Source organism: Colias eurytheme, chromosome 14 (genome assembly GCF_061535395.1).
Source record: "Colias eurytheme isolate Ceu_HAF_F1 chromosome 14, ilColEury1 Martin Lab GWU primary, whole genome shotgun sequence".
In the NCBI taxonomy this organism is placed as follows: Eukaryota; Metazoa; Arthropoda; class Insecta; order Lepidoptera; family Pieridae; genus Colias; species Colias eurytheme.
Window position 1 is genome coordinate 7,036,724 of NC_142993.1, and position 25,158 is coordinate 7,061,881.

At 33.1% G+C, this 25,158-nt stretch overlaps 1 protein-coding gene and 1 long non-coding RNA gene across 2 annotated transcripts in view; both read left to right on the forward strand.

Annotated features, from left to right (window-relative positions):
* The first annotated feature begins 1,802 nt into the window (after positions 1-1,802).
* The window catches only part of Kdm3 (Lysine demethylase 3), a 160,160-nt gene continuing 136,804 nt past the window's right edge, over positions 1,803-25,158 (forward strand). Inside the window, exon 1 of the mRNA XM_090109322.1 lies at positions 1,803-2,073. Coding sequence (XP_089965448.1) covers positions 1,918-2,073 — 156 coding nt within the window. The 5' untranslated portion in view covers positions 1,803-1,917. The remainder of the gene's footprint in view (positions 2,074-25,158) is intronic.
* On the forward strand, positions 10,399-11,123 carry LOC149902971 (uncharacterized). Its single transcript, XR_016457485.1, has 2 exons — positions 10,399-10,635; positions 10,939-11,123. It is a non-coding gene; the product is annotated as an uncharacterized LOC149902971 (long non-coding RNA).

Consider the following 25,158-nt stretch of genomic DNA (forward strand, 5'->3'; position numbering starts at 1 on the left):
AGTTAAAACCAAAGTAATTCTTTGTATGAAAGTATCAATATAAATTTTTAGAGAATAGAAAGTATCAAGTCAAAACTATTATACCTACATATTGCTAGATGATATTCCTTAAATTATGTTACATTTTTAATACCTTCTAAAAATGATAAAAATATATGATAACCTCAAACCTGCTAATTAAACAGATTATAAAGAACAATTATGTATTTATAAATGCTGTGTAGAAATATTAGGTAAACTGATTTGAACCAAATTCAGTCCATAGTATTTCAAACCTTGCTAAATATAAATTTGTAGGTAGGTATCATAGTTTTGAGAATTTTAAAGCACAGAAATTTAAATATCTACAACAGTCCATCAGCATTTCTATGACAAATTATGAAAATGCAACACAGTTACCTAATAAATTAAAATCTGAGCATTTATATCTACATATTATCACAAACTGCATTTCAGATAAATGTGTTTCATGCCTTTGTAGTGTTGCTAAGAAATTATTGCAACATAAATATATAATTATGTTTGTGTAGTAGTTATTAAGGCACTATGCTGCTAAATTATAACAAAGATTAGTAAGATATTAGAAAAATAGTACGTCGTTCTGATCATTGTGTTAAAAAAGAAGCTAAAAATACTTAAAATTTACAAGATCATTTATTTATTTATATCCTATTAGTTATGTAAAAAAATGCGAAATAAGTGGCCCAGATGATACTTAACCAACCGATAAAAGATTTGAAACAAAGGGATTTAAAATTGCGCATTTTAATGTCTATACTATTAAAAAAAAATTGAGAAAAAAATACTTACATGACCAACCGTGAAATTATCGAAGATATCATATTAAAATCACATACGAAGATTAATAAAAACGTTCACAAAAGAAAACATGACAAAACACAACCGCCCTGCAAAATGACCAGTCCGCCATATTATAAATCGAATCTGTTTTGATCACGTGACAGTTAAAAATCAATATGACATCTTCGTTCAGGAACATTTACATTAATACTTGAAAATACGAAATGGAAATTAAAAGTGTAACAATTTATTTAAATACATAATTTAACATTAAGATTATAATATATAGCGATACCATTTTCAAAATAATGGTGTTAAATTGTATATGAGTTTTTAAAAGTTGGAGTAAATTTTTTTTTTTTTGGTTAATACACAGGTTAATATAATATTATAATAATGATAAAAGTATAATTTGCTAATCAATAACTTTATGCCTACAATTACATAATTTTTTGATATAAGGTTTAATAAATAGGTAACATAAAATCGTTTTGAATAATGTATAATAATTTTGTATTTTTCTAACAAGGGCTTGTATATATATATATATAACTAAAGATGATTCAAACGCTTTCATAAAATTTAAATTCAATAGTTTTTTTAGTTTATCAAACTCACAAGTTCTACATACTTGAACTCTCTTGAACTACCTACCTATTAAATTATTATAACCCAACAAAAGGAACTTTATTTTAATAAAGTGCCATCTATTTTGTAATATTATAAACTATATTTTAAAACCGCGACATCTTTGACCTGTTTGAAATACTACATGAAGGAGTAATGTTTTTGTGATATAATATTGAAAATACGAATGTCATTTTCGTTAAGGTGGGAACGTAATGAATCCATACCTTCATAACATGGTAGGATTATACAACATCCGCTATAAGGCGGCAAATTTTGGATGGTAGTTGAAACAGTTGTTGTACTTTAAAACTGTTGTCTTTTTAAATGAGACGGGTTAGCGCTCGTTGTTGCTTGCCATACTATTTTATATTCCGTTTCATAGTTTCTCCTCGCTCGACGTACGGGGAAGTGTACTATGCGTTTGAGCGTTGTTTTATGACGTTTAGTGTGTTTTTTACTGTGAATAATGTGATTGTGTAGTTCGTTATGGCATTTAGATATCGCGAAGATTTAGTCGGCAAACGATTTTTATCTGTGAGTGGTGTAACAAAAATAAACGTGAATAAAGTTTCCGAATGGGGATGGAAAGCTGGTGTTATCAGAGCAGCTTCTCATAAAGATAACAAGAATAGAGAACTCCAGGTAATTCTTCTTCTGTGAATAGACTAGTATTTGTTATTTCATAAGCACTTTCAGTCATAGTTTTAATAGAAATCGCTTTATTATAACTGTACTATTAGTTTTACTTTCGCTCAAGTAACGACTTTCGACAACTAGTTGGGAAGTATGTAGATACCTACCTATTAAAATAGAACTCTACAGTTACGAAATATCTTGCCTCCAAAGCCTAATGCATTTCTGATAAAATATTATGAGTTATGACGATGTCATCTGGGTTTATAATGTGTCCCTGGTTTTATTTTATTTTAAATTGATGGAACACATTAACAACTAGGTAAGTACCTAATTATATCGAACCTACCTACATGTGCTCTGTTTTTCTTTTACATATGGATAGGTACCTACCTACCTATGTAGATATATTAATTTGAAGCATATTTGAAGGTAGGAGAGACAAAACTAAACCACAATAAACCATGATTTAAAATGTAGGTAATTTGCTATAGGTATGTTACCTAGTTTGTTATTCCTTCAGGTACTGTACAAATCTTTTTTCATTGACCTTTTAATATTTGTGGTAACTTGAAGGTTCCTCTTGGCTCTTGCCATGTCCTTCCTCACTTGCCTTAGTTATTTTAAAAATTCATTAGAATTATACATAATATTATGATGTACCTATTTTCTTGACTAATATTAAAATTCATGGAATATCAGAATTCTATTATATGTAGGTACCTACCTACTTTAAAATAAGATTACCTACAGATAAGAACAAAGTTAATATCTCTATAGGCACCCGACTCGAGTCCGATTATCGTTACAACTTACAATACATGCTTCCAGCAAGAAACAAGGAAGCATTACCTGGTATGCATTTATCTTCACGTTTAATATGAATAGTCGCTACAATAAAGATGATGAATAACCCACATTTCTGGTGGCATTTACTTCCGTCATAGAATAGTCGCGTAGATCATGCAATGAATATTCAATAAGTAAATAATTGGCACCTGTCTGTGAATGCGTTACGTATGTCGAGATTAGGTACCTATATGCGTACAAAACCGAATGCACATGACTTGGGGTTCATCGACCCCACTCTTACCGCGTTCGATGCACCGGCCGTTTGAACTGAGGCGCATCGGCCGCCGGACTCCAGACCAACGTCAAACTTGTGACAAAAAAAGGAACGAAACCGATGAGAGTTCCTGCCAACGATTTAGTAAAAAAAGTCAAGTAAATTTTATGCGGCAAAGAATGCAAGCAAGCGGAACCTGTTTCGTATGCTGCTTTTATTTTAATTGCTACTCATAACATTATGTGCATAAATAAAGAACAACTGCTGGGCGAATAGAATGATTCAATAGACTACTACTAGTTCATCGCATTTATACAAAAAATCTCAACAATTAACTTAATTCAAAATTAAACCATTTAATGTACATTCAATCTATGATGAAATAGGTACTTTAGCAAACAGTCTCACGTAATTTACGAAAGGGTATTGGATTAAAAATAGTTGGAGTAACGCAATCACTCCACCTTTGAGATGAAACATTCAATATGAAGAGAAACGAAGAAAGCGCGAATCAACGAAACGCGACGTAGCGTTCGTTCCAATCCAATGTTGTTCATTTATAAATAGACGCCGTCTTTCTACCATTGCACTGCTCTCCCGCCAAGAGTGAGAAATCACAGGCAACGCTCAAACAAAGATTCAATGTATTTTGATTACCTACTCGATCTTCCAAATAATCTGAAACGAATTTAACGCGACCTACATTAAAAAGACCACCCAACCCATGCTATGATAATAATTTATGTCGGACTTCTTTAATTTATAAAATATTTTTAGATTCTGTATGACGCAGGTATTTCAATTAACATTTTAAATTGTTAATATGCAAAGGTTGCTATTATTATACAATATGAAAAATAAGAGGTGTCGCAGTGATTAATTTTCGTTGTCAGTTGCTAATGGTCCAGGTCGCAAGTTATTACATCTTGTTAATCAATTCTGAACCTGTTTACCATACAAATTTAGTATAATTTATTTTATGTTCGGTAGCTATATAGGTATGAAAACAAAAAATGTAGCGTTTCCTTTGACCTTAATTTCGCTTACAATAATTGAAATCGTCATGATCGTATTTCTACTCAAATTATTGATTTGTTATAACCATATTATTATATTTATTTGTTCATTTGAATGCTTACGTAATGAGAGTAATTAAAGTAACAAACAAGCAGCAAGCTGCGAGATATTAAAGATGTTTGTAGTACAATTCCGACGGGTCTTATCTTAGCTTCTACGCAAACATTTTATAGACTATTGTTCTGTAGTAACGTTCTCTATGGTACAATGCGAAATACGGACGAAAATGTCCCTTGCGATTTGTGAAGGAGAATGGAGGGAAATAAGATAATAGAATATTTAACAGACAACCAATAGACATCTTCCACTGTCCTTTAAATTGACAGAAAAATTGAAAATGTAAAACACTCTAGTGGTGTTTAGGGGACGAAATGCAGAGATTGGACGTTGAATAGATCAGGAAAAAGATTTTCCAAATGATCGTTAGCTACCAAATTACTACACGTACGTGTGATATCATTAATCAACGTCTTACGTCTTAAAAGAAGCAGGTACTTTATGGTAACGGACATGGAAGCGGATCTTGAATTTTTAACGTTTTGAATATTCCTTTGAAACAGTTTTTAATCAAACTAATTATGTAGCCCGTGTAAAACTGTTTTATATCAATATAATTATCCAGCTGATACGATTTGAGTTAGTGCAAGTGGCGATGGCGTGCACAAAGATCGCTAGGGCGAGGGCGGGAACTAGGTCGGCGGGGTACGGGGAGGCGGGGGAGAGCCCTTAGGCCACTTATCAAGCGAACGGGGCCGCGGCTAGCGGGGAAAGCGTATCTTGTAGTTTTGGTAGATACAGAGCACAGACGACCATTTATTTGTCCATGATGCTCTGATATCGAAAGCAAATACCTACGCCGTGAGAGCGGACTGCTGAAGATGAAAGAATTGGCCGTATTCAGTTGACGTATATAGTTCATTACGTACGCATTCCATTCCATTAAATATTACGTTTCAACTTCGTTTCAACGATTATGTAATGGGTCGTAATGTTTCCGAAAATCGAAATTCAAAACATTGAATAAATTCACACATAATGCGCCATAGCGTGGCATAATACATCAATGGCATTGTAGCTGTGACAATATTTTATATCGACACTGTATAAGGTTGTGACTTGTGTCTGACCTCGCAAAAGCCCTTCGCAACCTGTGCGGCCTCTGCCATCGATTCGACTCGAAACACGTTCTGATGAGCTTCTCATGACCGTGGTATCACGGACCTTGGTCCAAAACGTAAAAATGCAGTAGGTATAGTATGATACGTCGTAGTAAATATACAATATGCAAGTTTTCCCAGCACTATTTGAAAGATTAACTATTTTTAGTTAGTCAAATGAGAATGCCATTCCATTATCTACACTTTCTCCTCGTAATTATTTTTCTAGTTATAACAGTCTATTAAGTGACGTATTTATACCACTACGTAATTGTAGCGAATGGAAAAAGTTAGCGTATTTTCCAAACTCATCTAGTTTTAATTGAGTCTACCTATTTATTATTGATCTATTAGCCATGAGAAAACTTTTGTTACTTGTGCGAAACGATTGTATTGTGGCAATAAAATTATTATACCGATATAGGTTTCTTTGTTCGAAATAAACCTGAATCACGTCGTACTGCACGCCATTCCTAATAAAAAACTCATTGAAAACGTGATATTGTTAACATTTAAATGTCTACATACATAATATAGTATGTAGTACCTACCTGCATATTATGTATTACAATTTACACACTACAAAAGCGTCTATACATGAAAGGGACCTAATTTTGAATTAAACCTTGAAACTGAACTTTATTATTGTATAATTTTGCATAATATACAAGAAAGATAAAAGTCATACAATTTAACGACGACAATTTTACGCATAATCATGTGTATAAGTACCGCAAAATTTCTCCCAAAAATATCCTTGCGATAGTTATCCAATAGTTATCTATCCAAAGTGAATATTCGCTTTAAATATGCATTCATTACAGACGTCCTTTGTTTACAATATCGTATTAGTTATGATATATCAATGTTGTTTTGTATTCCGGAGCAAAGTGACGCTCGTCGGTCACGCGCTTCGGTTTCTTCCGTTCGTGCCTAACTTGCCCTGTATTTTTTGCTGCAACAATATTTTCTACTTATTTATGCATAACCACTTTATCGCATAATGCGTAACATAATGAGGAATTTTAATCGCTTAATGTTTATGTGATAACCATCACGTTAATATCACCTTTTTACCAGTTCTGTGATGAAGTTTACGACAAAATATATTTGTGAATGCAAAGGTGCCGAACTGGTTTGTTACCATTATGTTAAAATTTATGTTCTTACGTAATTTCTATGTGGAAATTCTCTACATCTGCACTGTTTACATAAGTTCCAACAAACGTATAAACCTCTTGATTTTGATAAACTAAACACGTGGTGTGGGGTGAAATGATAATACAACATGATAACTTCATTATTGCATTGGCTATTATATATATGTTATTAATTGTTATTTTCAAACGTGTTAAATTGATACAAGATATTGAACTTAGAAGTTAGAACTCGCTCAAGAAGGAAGATATTATAATTGTATGATTATTAATTGGGACTGTGTTACTTTAATAGGTATATTCGGAACGTTATTTACAAGAAATACTTCGAATAAACGATTTATTTTACTAAATTAATGTACAAAAAATCTACATAATCAGGACATAATCAGGGCAAGTTAGGCACGAACGGAAGAAGCAACCATGAAAGACATACTATTTCCACTATTTCTCTGTAAATACTCGACCATATATCATTATTATTATTACCATATAAAACCAATCTTCTCGTAACAGAAGACATTTCATTGAATACTAATTATTATAAAATATGCGTAGGTGCTCTAACGGTGTTACCGTATAAGGTTTTTATTAGGAATGTGGCAAATCGTCCGATAAGAAATCGGACCTTCATGGAACGTGGATTCTTGTTGTCGAAGCGAAGCAGGAAGCGCGATGGGCACGCGACGCGACCTAACGGAGCGTGACGCTAGAAATTAACTGTTATTTATACCTACAGCTATTATAACCTGTTACAACATACGCCGAACTGAGGACGTTTCAAATTTAGAACAGAATAAGTCACCACGATGGTATAGCACTGCTACGTCTTCCAATATTGTTGTTGGTAATGTGTGTACTCTATTAGTTTCAACTTTGTATTGAAACATTGTTGTAATTTGGGCGTATCAATGCCTTTCCTCTTTTGTGTTGTTCGTAGTTCATATTTATTCATTGCGATGTAGAAACCTAATCAAATATGAAGTAAACCTTATCATTTTTAATCCTTTGTGGTTAGCTGCTTTGTAGTTGAAAATGGCAGACAATGCACTATTGCAGGTGGTTTTGTATTTACTATGAGTCATTAAATACTGTTAACAGTATTTTTAATGCAACATGTAAGGAAATACTTGAATGAATAGAAAATAACGTTTATTTTTGTCGTTTGACCAGTAAAAACTTACGTGTAGGCTAATTACCGACAATAAAAACAATTCAAATATAATAGAAGCATGAACGTACTGTGTGCAAAGTCCACATCTACAAGGAAGTCTACGAAGTACTTTCATCACCATTGTTAACACATTCACACAAACCAGCATTATCTAAGTATGTACCTATAACAAATGATATTGTTAATTATTAAAAAAAATTTCAACGTCTGGGACCTGGGCATCTCATCGTATGAACGTTCTCTTTATAATATGGTATGAATTATGTTATGTTTGTGTTATGTTTCTATTCTTAGACATAATCAAAGCCCAATTTATAATTTACAACCTGATTAAAGTTATTAAATAAAACCGGCCAAGTGCGAGTCGGGCTCGCGCACAAAGGGTTCCGTAGCAGCAAATATAATAAATTACAGTTAAATCAACCTATCTCAAAAACTATAAGAGATACTTTGATCAAACCAAAAATCGTTGAAAGAGTTAATTAGCATGCATCACCTCTATTTTTTTTAGAATTTTATACCCCGTAGTTATAAAAATAGAGGGGGGGGGACATACTTTTTACGACTTTGAGAGCTGATATCTCAAAAACCGTTCACTTTAAGAAAAATGTTTTTTAGAAAACTTTATATCATTTTAAAAGACCTTTCCATTGATACCCCACACGGGTATGTACATCGAAAAAAAAAATTTCATCCCTCAGTTACATGTATGGGGGGCCCCACCCCCAATTCTTTTTTTTACTATTTAGTGTCATATTTTTGTAGCGGTTCATACAACACATATTCCCATCAAATTTCATCACTGTAGTACTTATAGTTTCCGAGTAAATCGGCTGTGACAGACGGACAGACGGACAGACGGACAGACGGACATGACGAAACTATAAGGGTTCCGTTTTTGCCATTTTGGCTACGGAACCCTAAAAATCACAGCAATAAATGGTGTAAGCTGTGAAGTATTAAACATGTCATTTTGCCTTCACACTTTCTCCATAGATAGATGTATTACCATTTTATAGTCTGTAATAAATATCATTTACTTCCATTTTCCTCCATCCCAAAAGAAGTAAAAGGCAATTCAGTTTTCTTATGGCTTATGACTTCCTCTTTGTCTGTAAACATGTATTTCATTTTATCAGCACAAACGTGATTTTATTTGTGCACCACGCGAATGTCATAAAAATGGTTGGTACTGCATGAACAGAAAACGGGCAAATTTCAAGCACGTCAATAGAGTTTCTTATCTACTGATATTGATTTGTTTGTTCCTTTAAACACTACTGTGTTTAAAGGAACAAACAAAGAGCCTGTATTTATATTATAACTGTTATTTTGCTGTTTATTTGAGTAAAGAAAACATAAACCATAACCAGCCGTGACCGTCGGCCTCGCTCAGTGAGCGGTTGATTGTCTGAAGGCTGGATGTTTCTTTTCAATTATTTCGACATCACAGATTACGACGGATTCATGTTTTCAATAATTTTTATAAATGAAATGTTCGTTAAGAAACTAGTTATCTAAGTGGCTAAGCAATGTTGCCATAGATTGATTTTTAATGACTAGACTGACTCGAAGTATCTTTCGGGCGTGTTATTTTTACTTTGAAATACGTCAGGAGATAAACTTGGTAAAAAATTATGTATTAGTCTGCCTATTGGAATACCTCCTACAATAATAAGGAATTTTAAAGTGTGTATTGTGTGATTGTATTAGATGCGCTTCACGGTCACTACCGCGTTAAAAAAAATGTAGACTATTATTGAATGACTAGCTTCCGCCCACTACTTTGTACGTGAATCCCCGTTTTACCCCGTTCCCGCAAGAATTTCGGAAAATCCTTTCTTAGCGGATGCCTACATCGTAACATCTACCGGCATGCCAAATTTCAGCCCGATACGTCCAGTGGTTTGGGCTGTGCGTTGGTAGATCACTATATCAGTCACCTTTGAGTTTTATATACTTACATATATAGATAGCTTTCTATTAGAGAATTTTTAACACTGTCCGGAATTTTTTTATTTATTTATATCTTGCCAAAATTAACAAACGGATATTTATAGTACCGAAATAAAACAAATGACTGATTAAATCATGAATCATTGTTGAAGATTAATTACCTAGTTATATGAAAGTATTGTTTTTTATTTCATACCTTTTTTAATGTTTTGTTTTTATAATATACAGCACTTTACAATACATCGAAGAATACTGATAAGCGACGTTTTAATGTAATTACCTTCAAGGTGTCGGGTGAAGTTGACGATAGCAATTACGTACCTGCTGAAACGCCCTTTGTTACTAACAATGAATAAAATTTACGTATGGCCTTTATTATATGTGGGTTTACAGTCTAGACATCAGACAACTGTTTGTGTTGTGTATAACTATTCTCTTTGTTAAGGGCAAGTATTTTATAAAAGGGGTAAAGGGCTTTCCCTTTACCCATACCCTCATTCGTTTATCATTCGAGAACCGATCGTTGGATATGCTATTATGAAGTCATTCCATAGAAGTATTGTATGTAAAAGGTAGGAAATAAGTATCAGAAGACTCAGAAGTGCCATGACCGAGAAACTCGTAAGTAGACGGTATGCCTTGTGGCAAACAGTAGAGCAAGGTCTCCAGGAAACTTACTCTAAGTGACCAGTAATAAGCATAAATTAATAAATGATGACATCTAACTAAATGTCAGGAGATATATGAGACCACAGAACAGTAAAGTAGATAGAAGTGTGATGTGGGCGTGGCCCACGTGTCACTTGTAAGGTAAGATCACCTAACTTGCTCTCAGTTGTGCGCAGAAAAATATTCGAGTCGGTTGTCAGCTGTCAAACCTTTTTTCCGTATTTATTCATTAATTAGGACGTGTTGTTCGGTATAAGAGTGCAAAAATGATAGCAGACGAAATAATATCAGCAATGGAGGCATTTCATACCATCGGTAAGTCTTATTTTTATTTATTTTACATATAATATTTTATGTTATATCTTCGCTTGTAATTTGTCAAAATTGTATACAAATATCTAGTCAAAATGAACCTTAATCCGTAAGAAATTAGTACTATTATAGATTGAACAGCAAACAAGAATTTCTGGAATATTATTGCAATAAACAAACGAATGTCGCTTTAGTGATGCTTGTGGCGCATATCGACAGTATCGATACTTTAGAAAAGACAAACATTATAAATATTAAATTTTATTTTATTTTTCCTTAGCTTTCATTAGTCCAATTTATTTACAGATTTCCCAAAGAGGCTAATTTAAAAGAGAAATGGATAAATGCAACGTGACGAGTTAACTGAATGCCGAACAGCACTAAGCAGTCTAACAAAGGCCATCGATACAGCAAACCTACGGCAGTTCCAAGATTTAAAATAATGCATATTTTCTGTTTGTATTTTGTAAATATAGATTAATACTATTCTATTCCGTTTTTTATTTAATAATAATAATATAAAAAGACGTACTTAGTAGTAATAAACATACTCCAAAATGTGACACATTATACTATACTCGTATAATAGAAAGAAAAAAAATACACAAAAAATATTTATTTGTGAATTATCGATATCTCGATATCGATAACAAGGCTGACATCCCTCAGGGCATAGCATCAGATAAATATCAAGTTAATGTCATTAATGTTGAGTGACACAAATTTCAACCTTATCTCTATGTGTTGAGGTTCAAAGTTATATCTATCGAAAACTAACGCCCTCTGTTGTGGAGTAGCTGAATGTTTTTCGAATTTGGAATTTCTGTGCAATGAGAAACAAAACAGCTAATATACCTAGAGATGTTATACTAAAATAAACCGTAACATGGTGCGTTAGGGTACATATTGAAATGCTGAATTTATAACCTAAGTCAGTTTTTACTCAAATTAAGCTGTCCAATCAAAGGCATAGTTTACTTGTAGTGTACTGTATAACTATCGGTTTAAATGTGTGGGTTTGGCGACACTGGTTTTCATACTAATTATGACATTATCGCACTTCTATTTGTTTTTATTGTTCTGTGTATGAGACGGTCTGTACTTCTGTTGTTTATGTCTTATTGTTGTCAGTGATAACGCGAACTCGGTATTATCACAGCACTATTTATAGTTATCACGAGGACAACACACGGTGCGACTGAGTTATTAGCGTTTGTTATGAGTTTCAGAAAATTTAACTGTGATATATATGTAGATATTCGTGTATCAAGTTATGTTATATACCTTGGCAAGATGGCCGCAGAGATTAGAGATTTTGAACTCTTGCGCAAGAGTTATTAAACAATTAAACAATTAAACAATTAAACAATTTATTTATTGTACAGCATGGCGGTGTGGTCACAATCATTTGGAACTTCCCTTTTAAGTCATAAAGACCTGTAGTAGGGAAGTTCCCTCTTCCTTACTGAAATATAGCTACATGCTAACAATACAACACAAAAATTATTTAATTTATATGGTATTATGTAATAATAAATAGATAAATATATTATATAAGTAATAAGTAAATAAATACAATAAATAAAATCAGAATATTTTATATTAAGATATACAATATACATACATATATATAAATAAAATAGAATAATTTATATAAACAAAATCATGTTAATTTTAATATTATTATTATTTTTTTACAATAGCAAATCTTCCGCATCGTCATAAGTGATAGTTTTTTTAGTTTTTTTTTTTTATGCACTGTTTTTTTACAGTCTGCAAAGGACATTGTATATATATTTAGAGTTCTATTCATTTTGTTATATAATTTAATTGATTGCGAATAAAATTGTCTGGAGGCAAATAGTGTTTTATTATTTATTTGTGGTAGAACGGAGAATGGTATTCTTTTTTTTAGAATGTTTGGGTCGACTTTTATGTTTTTATGAGTTTTAAGTATACATTGCTGAATATATAGTTTTCTTACCGTAAGGACATTTGCTTCTTTATATAGGGTATCGGTTCTATATCTCTTTTTCTTAAATAGCGCAATTTTAATAATAGATCTTTGTGCCCGTTCTATACTAATGAATTTTGATTTAAAAGTGCCACCCCAAATCGTAATGCAGTAAAGTAAAAGAGATTCGACTAACGTTCTATATATGTACATAATTAGTTCCTTATCTGCAATATCACGTAATTTTATAAAGACCCCAATTAGTTTTCTGGCGCGTACAGTGACAAGATTTATTTGCGGTTGCCAACTTAAATTTTTGTCCAAGATGATACCTAAGTATTTGATTGTATTTACTCGTTTAAGAGGGGGGCAATTTGATGAGCAAGATTTATAATCGGTGCAGTGGTGAAGAGTTAATGTTAAATTAGGATCTGGTTGCATATTGTCTCTTATTGAAAATGTAATGTAATGTGTTTTTGACGTGTTAAGTGTGAGCAGATTCATATTTAACCAGTTCGATATCTTAAATAACGCAGAATTTGCTAGATTAAATACTTCGATCCAGTTAGAGCCGTGGATGAAAATAGCGGTATCGTCGGCATATGAAAAAATTTTTCCGTTTTTAATTTTAATATTTGTTAAGTCGTTAATATATGCTAAAAATAATGTGGGTCCAAGGACGCTTCCTTGGGGTACGCCGAAGTTGGAACAATTTTCATCATCACTTATGATGTCATTGTTCAGCTTTACCCTTTGAGTTCTGTTATAGAGGTAATCCGTTATTAATGATTGAAAAGTACCCCTAACGCCCATTTTATTTAACTTTTCTAGAAGAGTGGAGACAGAGACGGTATCGAAAGCTTTTTTTAAATCCAAGAATATGCATAAAACTTTGCGCTTTGCATCTAATTGTTCTGTTATATTATTTGTAAGGCTGGAGATAGCGTCTTCAGTACTGATTCCTCTTCGAAAGCCAAATTGTGAATTAGAGAGAAGGTTGTATTTGTTTATAAAACTTGATAATCGTGAATTTATTAATTTTTCCATTATTTTTGATAGTGCTGTCAGGACCGAGATCGGCCTGTAATTGTTGATGTCGTCTCTGTCTCCACTTTTATATATGGGAACAATAATAGAGCGCTTCAGTTCAAACGGGAAGATTCCGTGGTGGAAGCACAATACAGCAAGATGAGTAATGCTAGGTAAAAGGTAGCTTTTAGCTAGTTTAAGGAAATGTGTAGGAATGTTATCCCAACCGGCCGCAGAATCAGACTTAAGATTATTTATGATAGTTTCTATCTCATTTATATTCGGTACAATAATACCTATCGAGTTTATTTGGGAGGGAAGTGAAGCAATGTATTCTTTTTCTAAAATTGGTTCTCTTTTTATTTTTTGAGCCAAGTCTATTCCTATGTTGTTAAAATGTTTATTAATGTAATTTGCAGATTGTAATGGAGTGCTTTTTATATTTAAAAGTTCAGTATTAATTGATTTTTGTTTATTTATATTAGTTAGATTTTTTATGCATTTCCACAAGGTCTTGTTATCATCTTTAGATTTATTGAGTAACGTTCTTTCATATTGTTTTTTTAATTTTTTAATTAAGTTATTGCAAAAATTGCGATATCGTCGATATGTAATTTGCAAAATATTATTATTCTGGTCAAGCCGAGCTTTTTTTTGTAGTTTATTTCTGTTATTAATACATTTTAAAACGCCTGGAGTAATCCAGGGCTTTAGAATTCGTTTGTTGGATGAAATTTTGTAGGTTTTTGTAAATTTATTTAGACATTTTGTTATTAAATCAACTAAGCTACTACATAAAATGTTAGGATCGTTTATATTATTTAAATATGTAAGATCAGTTTTTTTTAGGTCAGAAACCGCTTCTGAAAAGTTAGTAACTGTTTTAGTGAAATTCCTTTTTTTTATTATTATTTTATGAAATATACTTATTAAAATCATTTTATGGTCAGTTATCGTTGTGTCTAATACTGCAACTATTATCTTAACATTAGCAGAAGAAAAGTTAGTGAAAACATGGTCCAGACAGCTATTTATCCTTGTATCATATTTATGTCCAGGTAATAAGTTGTGCGAGGCCAACATGTCCATATAAGTTTCTGAAAATTTATCGCTATGTCCTTCAATTATGTTAATATTTATATCGCCAGTTAAAATAATGTTTTTGGAGGGGTGTAGTGAATTCAGATATGTATCAAGTGAATTTATGAATGAAGTCGGATTTCTTTCAGATGGAGAACGATAGATAGCAATAATGTTCAGATTAGGAGTAGTGATTTCTAAACATGAAGCACCGTGAATTGTAATTTCCTTTATTGAATGTGTGATCGATGATTTGATAAATATTACGACGCCATCATTTTGATTTATTTTGTTAATGGAGCTATGAGTGGTGTACGATGGTTTAATAGGTAGCGGTTTGTTTTGATTAATTCTGCATTCTGTTAAGACAATTATATCGATAGAATGGTGTAACATACTAAGATTAATATCTAGGTCGTCCAAATTGTTACTGCTATGAATACTTCTAATATTTTGGTGAACGATGGAACAGTTAGGTTTATCCGGTGACATATGCTTATATAACTCTGATATGGAGCAATTAACAGCGGTGGTATTATATAAATCGTCTAATTCATCTAAAACTGTATTACGATCATCCATTATCTGAATAAAAGAGATGGGGGGTGTAGTTTATTAACAAATACATAAGTATACTAATATAGATTGTGTAGTAGCAGTTGTATAATAGTAATATTTGAATTAAATTAATATTTGAATTAAAATAATAATAGTTGTATAATAGTAATATTTGAATTAATATAATATGTGGTAAGTTCAAGGTAAGACAATACTCAATAAAACATTTTTTATAGGTACGTTTGCAGTATGTAGATAGTAATAAAAATACTTGTTTATAAGTTGTATAACATGGTAGGATATATATAAAGTAAATATAAAATATAATATGATATAAATAGAAAATATTAGTAGTGTAATAATAATAAACTACATAAAAATATAATTGATAAAATATAATGTGTTTTAATTTAACTAGCTTACTATATTCTAATATTATAATATGTATGATATTAACAAACATAAGACATAGGTATAGTCATTTCTTTAGAAGATCCTGTAGTTGAGTTTCTTTGTGAATTGCAATTATAGGCGAGTCGTCATCACGTCTCAAGTACACCTTTCCATAGTTAGTCCAGCAATATTTAAAATCATTCGATTGTTTGAAGTCTCTAGCCAGAAAGTATAATCTAGAGCAGTGGGGTGTAAGATTTTCGGAAATAAAGATTGGTATGTCTTGATTAGTTGAAATGCCCAATTGTTTGGCACTTAATTTATTCGATTTGTTTTTATAGTTATAACTTTTTGCCGTTCTCAGTATGTTATCTTTTATAAATGTATTCGTGAATTCTACGATTAGGGTACTTCTTTCCTGTTTTTGTTTCTTAGTTCGAATTATGTCCTTTATTTCAGTTTTATCCATTTTTAATTTAAGACAATCAGATAAGGTGTGAATCATTTGTAATAGATCGGTTTTCTTTTCTTTTCCTGTTAAGGGAACATTTCGTATTTCTATGTTGGCTTTTCGTTCAATTCGTTGATTTTCTTCTATTTTGTTTTCCAATAATGTAATCTGCTCTTTATCTTTTTTTCTTTCATTTTCCAATTTCTCAATTTTAGCTTTCAGCTCGGAGTTTTCTTCTAGGAGGAAAGCCAATGTAGTTTGTACACTGTTACTAGTTTGTTGGATGTCTTTCACAGTCTCCAAAATTTTATTTATTTGTGAATTTTGTGTTTCAATTAGTTCTTTTATTTGACATTTCATTTCATTTTTTATGTCAGAAGTCATGTTTCAGAACTTCAGAAGTCAACTTACTCTAGGAATGGAAAGTTATTGTGTTATGAACCTGTGACCATTTGTGGCCAAAAGATGTTTAGTTCTATTCTTCGTTGATATAACTAATACGGTCTGGGGGGGGGGGTACCATGATGCCTTATGGCAGTAAATTAATATCACAGAGTGATTATAATTTATAGTTACTGCGTAAATAATACTGCTTACAGACATCATGTTACGGGGGCTGAAGTCTGAACCCCGGCGTTGGTAATAATATAACGTTGTTAATGTCTGGTTATCGTAATGTAATATTACACGTAACGTCATTTAAATATATTACAGTTGGTAATGTGTAGGAATTTACTTATTAAATGTGTTTAATTCAATCAAAGTTTCATATGATAGTAGACTGTACCTTATTATCATCTCATGAATAACATTTCAGAATAATAATATAGTAAGGCAAGGTACGAATTGTGATTGATATTGTAAATTAATTTAATTTGGAATATACGAGTACATGATCTATAAGAAACATATTTTATAGTTACTAAAGTTTAAAATAAAGTCTTACTAATGGAAGTTACAGCTTAATTAAGACACGTTGTTAGTTGTACCAAATTGACTTGAAATATTGCATGAACTAAAATCTAAAAGCAATGATTTACAAGCATTTGCACTCTTGCCAGGTTTTCTACTTGTCGGTATTTTCACAAGCCGAGCCAATTATATTTCAAAGTAAATAAAAGTTATGAATGCCGACGTATATCGCTCATAACGTTTGTAAATCTAAACATTCAGTTAACGATGCCGAGTCTAGAATTTTAGATAGACTGAAAAAATCTAAGTTTTTGTATTTTGTCCTAGAAATATTAGATGATCTATCATCAAAGATGCTTGTTCCATAGTCTCGTAATATTCATCAGTGCATAATACGACGTAAGCCCGTCTGCTAATTTCATTTGTGACATTGGTTCAAAAGATATTTTATTGCTCCTCCTAAACAAATTTAAAACATAAAACTTAGCCCTTATTAACTAGCTATGAACTCTTTCTAATTGAGTATGTGAGAATGATTGTATCACCCCATTATCAGTTGACCCCAGTTCAAATTACAACGATAATATTATATTATACAATATTATAAATTATAATGAGTCTGTCCGATCAATCTTGGGGAAATTTTACGTAAGAAACTATGAATACTATTATAAACACTTCATAATCGTATATTCCATTGTAATATTCCTCAAGCTGCAAGACAGGTTTAATACAGGATGAAAATTTGCCCTCGACCCTTCTGTGTACTTTTTGAAACAGCCTACTTGTTTTTGGGGCGGCATAATTAAACACACTCGGGTGTTTGCACAAATGGAAAATAACCTCCTCTCTTCCCTTATAATCTCTATAGACTTCTGATATAAATACATATCTATACATTTTGCCTTCGTGGCTGAAAACGTGGTGGTGGTGACATTTTTTAACACTTTTGGAATGCTGAAGTAAATTGTACTGTCATATCGATATTAAGGTTTTATATCAACTCACGCTTTACATTTCTATGCTCTTGAGTCTAGAGAATCAGACATGCGGACATGTGCGTGCATTTCTCTATAATATCACATGATAATATTCTACAACAACGGCGCAGAATAACTCGCTAATGATAACATAATCTCAGGTTTCTAAGGCAACTTGAACAAAACGTTTCCATATGATATTATAGTACATAATATATAAAGGTACATAAAATTATTGTGAAATAACGGCCTGCCTTGGCTGTCTGTACCTGCCGAGTACAACCGGTTGGTCCGCTTCGAGTTTATAAAACGTAAACATAATTATCGATCCATTTACTATGTTGATTAGATTTCCGAACGATTCCCTTTCGGAGAAAGCTATAATGTATAAAAAAATCTAATTGAACTTATCTCTATTGTCTACCTTATTACGTTGAATTAGACTTTTGTGTAGAAATAATTTAAAAAGTGTACTATTCAAAATCAAGCGTATTTAAAAAGAAAATGATTTGTATATTCTGATGTGGCTTTTCAATCGTTAGACTTAAAGAACACAAAAAAATAAAGGAATGTTACTTACCTTATTGTAATACCAGTACCAACGCTGAATTTTGTGTCTCGTCGCGTCGCGTCGCTTCGCTTCCAAACGTTTCGAGCGAGTCATAGGCATTCGACTGTAACGTACATAAATGGTAAATAGGTGTGCATGAACGATTGAAATTCTGACGTACAATACTTTCGTGAGTCGACTAATGGTACGCCAAAATAGAAGCGGCCTTGTAACTCTCATTGTGAGTTGCGACATGAGTTCGGCTGTCGCAGGAAGCGGGCGTTGACCTTTTGCCTTGCTTTGTTGTATCTTGTGTCGATTCTGTTACGAGTAACATAGTTTTGTAAAATTACAACATAGTGGATCGATACATCAATGAATTTTGAGACGCAATTATTTTAGCAACAATGACTAACCAAATACTTATGTAACACGAAGTAGGTATGTAATAAACAATGTAAATGTAAATTTTGGTATATGGAGTATGGACGTTGTCCTTCGTAAAGTGGTTTGTATAACCATAGTATAAATGAGCATATTAGCGCAGCGATTTAAATTTTAAACACATACATCTATACATGCAGTAATTTAAATGTGTTTGCTATAAACAACGTTTCGGTGCCTTCCATTTGGAATGGTATTAAAGCATCTATATAAACCCGTATAATATGCAAGGGACGTTAATATGCAACCCCAATCCGTAGCTACTCCAAATGAGCTGTGTTCAGAAGTAGGTCAAAATGCGGAGGGCTGAAATTGGGACGTGCCCTAGAGCCGAGATCGGGGCGCTCGGTAGGCCTGGATTTTAACTTCAACAAAAAGTTTTGATGCTTCTATTTAATTTATGGAAATGGCAAGATGTTGGCATATACAAACAGCTTTAGCTGGTTGTGTGTCGAAATCGAGATGAGCTAGTAATGTGCGTTGTGTGATACTTATGCGGCGATTACACCTAACGAGTACAGTGGCGAGTCAGTGTCCTCGGCCGAGTGCTCGGTTGGTATAAACACTTCAACGAGTGCTCGGCCGAGTACTCGGCCGAGACGAGCGGCGAGACAGTCACTAGAATCTCAATTTGTTTACTCGGCCGAGTACCCACTCGCTATCCCGCTCGGCAGGTATAAACACGCACTCGTCGCGTCACTCGGCCACTCGCCACTCGTTCGTTTCGTCATTGTATTTTTTCAAAGAATTATTATTTTTATTTATTATTTCTAGTAAATCCCACAATTCGTTAATAATATCTGGTAACAGCCGATTTAAAACCCGTTTAAATTCTTTTTTTTTTCGATCCATTGCAGACGTCCGCGTCTTGATCAAATCTGAACTGACTCGCCACTAGTGAAATACGTGTAAATGCGCTGATTACACCTAACGAGTACAGTGGCGAGTCAGTAAATACGCTCTCGGCCGAGACAGTTGCCGAACCGAGTGGGTGTTTACACGTATTTCACTAGTGGCGAGTCAGTTCAGTTTTGATCACGACGCGGACGTCTGCAATGGATCGAAAAAAAAAAATCATTTAAATGGGTTTTAAATCGGCTGTTACCAGATATTATTAACGAATTGTGGGTTTTATTAGAAATAATAAATAAAAATAATAATTCTTTGAAAAAATACAATGACGAAACGAACGAGTGGCGAGTGGCCGAGTGACGCGACGAGTGCGTGTTTATACCTGCCGAGCGGGATAGCGAGTGGGTACTCGGCCGAGTAAACAAATTGGGATTCTAGTGACTGTCTCGCCGCTCTTCTCGGCCGAGTACTCGGCCGAGCACTCGTTGAATTGTTTATACCAACCGAGCACTCGGCCGAGGACACTGACTCGCCACTGTACTCGTTAGGTGTAATCGCCGCATATCACCCACTCGGTTCGGCAACTGTCTCGGCCGAGAGCGTATTTACTGACTCGCCACTGTACTCGTTAGGTGTAATCAGCGCATTAGTTTCAAGGGCAAGCTGCAGCTTCATAAATGTAATATTTAATATTTTATCTTGAAATATTCTCGTGTTTTTATGAAACTAACTAGAGACCAAATACATACATATGCTTAAAACTTAAAATATTAAATGATATCTAACTTTCTTGACATTATAGGTAAGTGTGCTATATGACAGTACGCGTAGGTGTTGGGAATTAGTGGGTCAATAGCGATACAGGTTTTAGCTTAAATTTTGTTAGCAATTACATCTTGTTAATTGCCAAAGGCTATTTGTTATAAAGTATTTATATTTTATGAGATACTATACTCTAGTATGACGTATTGTAAATATATAATAGATAAATAAATAATCATAAATGCAAATGAGAACGCAATACCCGCTGTATAATACATCTTACGTACATCGTTGAAATAGTTTGTAAGTTTTCCAACTAGTGTTAGGCGGATTATAATACTTATACGCTTAGTATGTGAAAAACGTTTTGCGTGTATACCTATTACCTACGTACATAGTACAGAGCTAAGGAATTTTAATCAATTCGACATGAAAATGAATTCTTATGTTCGCCTCGGTGCATGTTGATATTGACACGAATAGCGACCCGTCATGCCAATTGAAAGTGCCTCGTGTATATTTATACGTTGGAACACTTACAGGTTCAAAGTTCCATCGGATGTATGTATTGTCGGAGTTTGATTCTATGCTCATTTGATGCTTTCGTTTTGATATTTTAAGTAGCGTATGATAATGTTGATTAATTTTGCACTCTAACTGAAAATCTTAACTTATGTAATTAATAAAACCAATTACTAACATTTATTCAATAAAGGTGTACTAATGACGCTTTTGTTAGTCTGTGCAGCTTCAGGTACACAATCTTGAATGACAAGTTGAGCAGATTTGTTTCGGAAATAAATATTGGAAAGTTGTCTTTCAAATGACTTTCACTTGTCTGTGATGCTCTCGTTTGTTCCCGAAATAATTAAGAATTTAATAATTCATTTCAAGAAAAACACAAGCTAATGTTTTTCCGTGAACGAGCATAAAAATAAAACATTGCAAAAATGTTTCATAAAAAATTCACGAATTACGCAATCAGTATCAAACAAAAACATACGTTGCCTCACGTTTAAGTTTTTATACTACTGCTAATTTGAACATCGTTAGGGCAATTATATCAATTAAAACAGAAAATAGTATTTCTATCATTTGAAAAATTTGCACTTAGGTAGGCCGTAGGAGTAATAAAGTTATTTTTAGTCCTGCATTTGATGGGTTTAAATGTGTTATCAGTTATAGGGGTATTCGTTTTAAATGGACAGTTATCTTAATATCAAATTTGTTCTTAATGTTCTTTTTTATTATATTAGAGAATACCTAACTATATATTTAACTTTCCTAATTCTAGTTATAGTTTAACAATGCATGCATTTCGAGTTTTGTAAATGTACAACACAAATTTTAACTATTCAAGTTAAATTTATTCTTACGTGATAATCCATGTGTTATCATTCCGACCACTGTTCATCCAAGACACTGGCTTTGAATTATTCAAATAATGGACATTCTGATGTAACACTTGTTTCAGATTTACGTAATATTTATTTTTGTAGTCACTTGTTGACAACAATGACTACTTTATCTCAATTGGGTGTTATTTTTTCATGCTTTTTCTTTCCATTTGAACATAATACACCTTATAACGAAAACTATTTTAAATCGACTATATTAAATTTAATGCATTTTCGATGTACGTCTGCATTCCTTTAAAGGGATCACAAGGAAGTCAATAAAGCGATCATCTAAAAAGCAAGAACTGTCGTCATTTATTTGTCTATTACATGAAAATGTAAACACAGCATCCGTCCTCTAAACCTCATAGTTACGAAAGATCATACAAGCGTTCCCGTTAGTGTATTAGTCAATAGTTGCTCTAGAAAAATTTGTTTAGGAATATGTTGATCGTAGAACCGGAACTGCTGCGTGCATTGACCGCTGGTGCATCGGTGCACGCACGCGCACCCTCAGCTGATCCTGTTTGTTCGTTATAATGGAATGATTTTAGATAACACGAGCTATTTGAAGATAGACCGTTATTTTTAAAAGGTGCTTGTGATTTGATGATAAATTCTCCAATGATAATTCTCATTTCATTAAAGATTTAGATACAATTGGTGATTTATTCTGTGAATAGTGTTAGTAGGGTTACCTATCTTAATCTCGAATTTTAATATTCCGAATATCATAATCCAGAAAACGTTTGGACATTTTTTCACAACCCCGAATTTTAAAATTTCGAAGTTTTGTTTGCCATATAATCGCAACTCCGAATTTCATTTGCCCATTTCTTTATTTCTACGACGTTTTACAATCCAGACGAATGAGTTCCAGACATACGAAATCTAAATGCACAAAATCCAGATGACCGTAATCCATATGCACGAAAGCCAGATTTTTAAAACACAAATTTTTGAAATACAGTTAATTGATATCTAGACAAACAATGTCCAGATTTTTGAAATACAGTTAATTTATATCCAGACAAACAATGTCCAGATTTTTGAAATTCAAATAAACGATATCCAGCAAAACGTAATCCTTCCAGGGGGACGCAGCACGAACCTAACCTAACCTTCTGAATAGATTTTAACACTATAACCTTTCTGTAATCTATACTAATATTATAAAGAGGAAAGGTTTGATTTTTTGTTTGTTTGTTTGTATGAATTGAATAGGCTCCGAAACTACTTGGCAGATTTGAAAAATTCTTTCACTGTTGGAAAGCTACATCATTTCTGAGTGACATAGGCTAGGTTTTATCCCGGAAATCCCACGGGAACGGGAACTATGCGGGTTTTTTTTTTGAAAACGCGGGCGAAGCCGCAGGCGGAAAGCTAGTGGGAAAATAAAACAATATCGAGTCGGTTCTGGCACTCGCCGGCCGCTGCCGCGGCACGCTTGCTTCGCTCGCTCGGCTCGTGCGTAGGGGCTCACAGTTCAAACCTAACCTAACCTACTGAGTCGAATTTGACACTTAAACCTTTCTGTAATGGGCAAGTAAAACAATAGCGAGTCGGTTCTGGCACTCGCCGGCCGCTGCCGCGGCACGCTCGCTTCGCTCGCTCGGCTCGTGCGTAGGGGCTCACAGTTCAAACCTAACCTAACCTACTGAGTCGAATTTGACACTTAAACCTTTCTGTAATGGGCAAGTAAAACAATAGCGAGTCGGTTCTGGCGTGGGGGTCGTAGTTCAAACCTAACCTACTGAGTCGACTTTGACACTAAAACCGGTCTGTAATGGACAAGTAAAACAATAAATTTACTTACTGACAATGTTTATTTTCAGTCGATAGTAAAGGTATAATCACGATTGTATGGAAATCAAATAAAAAGATTATGAAAATCTGGCAATAGTTTATCTGTTATACGATTATATGGGAACCAAATAAAAAGATTATGAAAATTTGGCAATAGTTTATTTGGAAAATGGTACGATGGGAAACAAAAAAAAGTATTCTGAGAATCTGGTATAATAAGATCTGTATTATGAGAATACGGGAAACAAAAAAATACTTTTTAAAAATCTGGTTTTGGTGCATCTGGAAATTGATTCATCTGGGAAATTAAAAAAGGAATTTTAAAAATTTGTCATTCATTACATCTGTCTTTTAAAAGTGCTAACAACCGTTTTCGGGGTTTTAAGATTCGGGTAATAGAAATTCGAGTTTTTAATAGGTTACCTGTTAGTAGTTATCTAAATAGACCACAAATATGTATATTAAAACGAATAACGACAACGTATTCAAAAGAGACGGATTCTCTTATTAGTAATTGAGAATTTGAGATAGACCTTTAAAATACAGCCTTGAAGTCAGTGAAAAGTAAATTATGTTTTAATTGTGCGAATACCAGAGTTTATCAATTATTAAGAACGAAGTACTAAAACTTCTATTTCTGTCGGAACTTTACCGAGAGACGTCTTTGAATTGAATTTGTTTGATCTTTTGAAGATAAGATCCTCATTTGCTCTCTTGTTTAATATTCATGAAATCTTGATATTTCATCGGGTTTTCTTACGACGGTTTGTAATTAATTTTGTAGTTCTTAGGACGATAATGAACTCGCTCTTTTGGTTATAATAAATCATAAATATACCGGTTATTTAAAATGTATATAAATTATAGAAGTATTCAGAAATATATGAGTCTCGCTATCCATTAAAATCTAGTCATGATATTATGTACTTTATATTGAATAAATATCATTTGTAAAAGCGAATATATAGGCTATGCTGCATTTAGGTTATTATATTTTATGAAATTATGATGACAAGTAAGCTAAGAAAATTATATAAAATTGTAGTCTATACAAATACAGCAGCTACTTACAAGTGCAGATCTGGCATCATACAACTATTGGTTTTTCAAAAAAAAATCATAAATAATTCACATGGCAATTTAAAATATTCAAATTCTGTACTTACGAATATACGCAATGTATTCCCCCGTATTTGCTTCATCCACCGAGGACTGAGCGTTATGAACGAGCGAGTTTTATAAATAGGATCTGCTTCTGCTTTATTCTGGTTGATGGAAATGTTTTTGATCGAAGCGCATGCTTTGTGGAATCCGGTGTGGATGAAAAAGGATTTTGCGCTCTTTCTTATACTTTGATG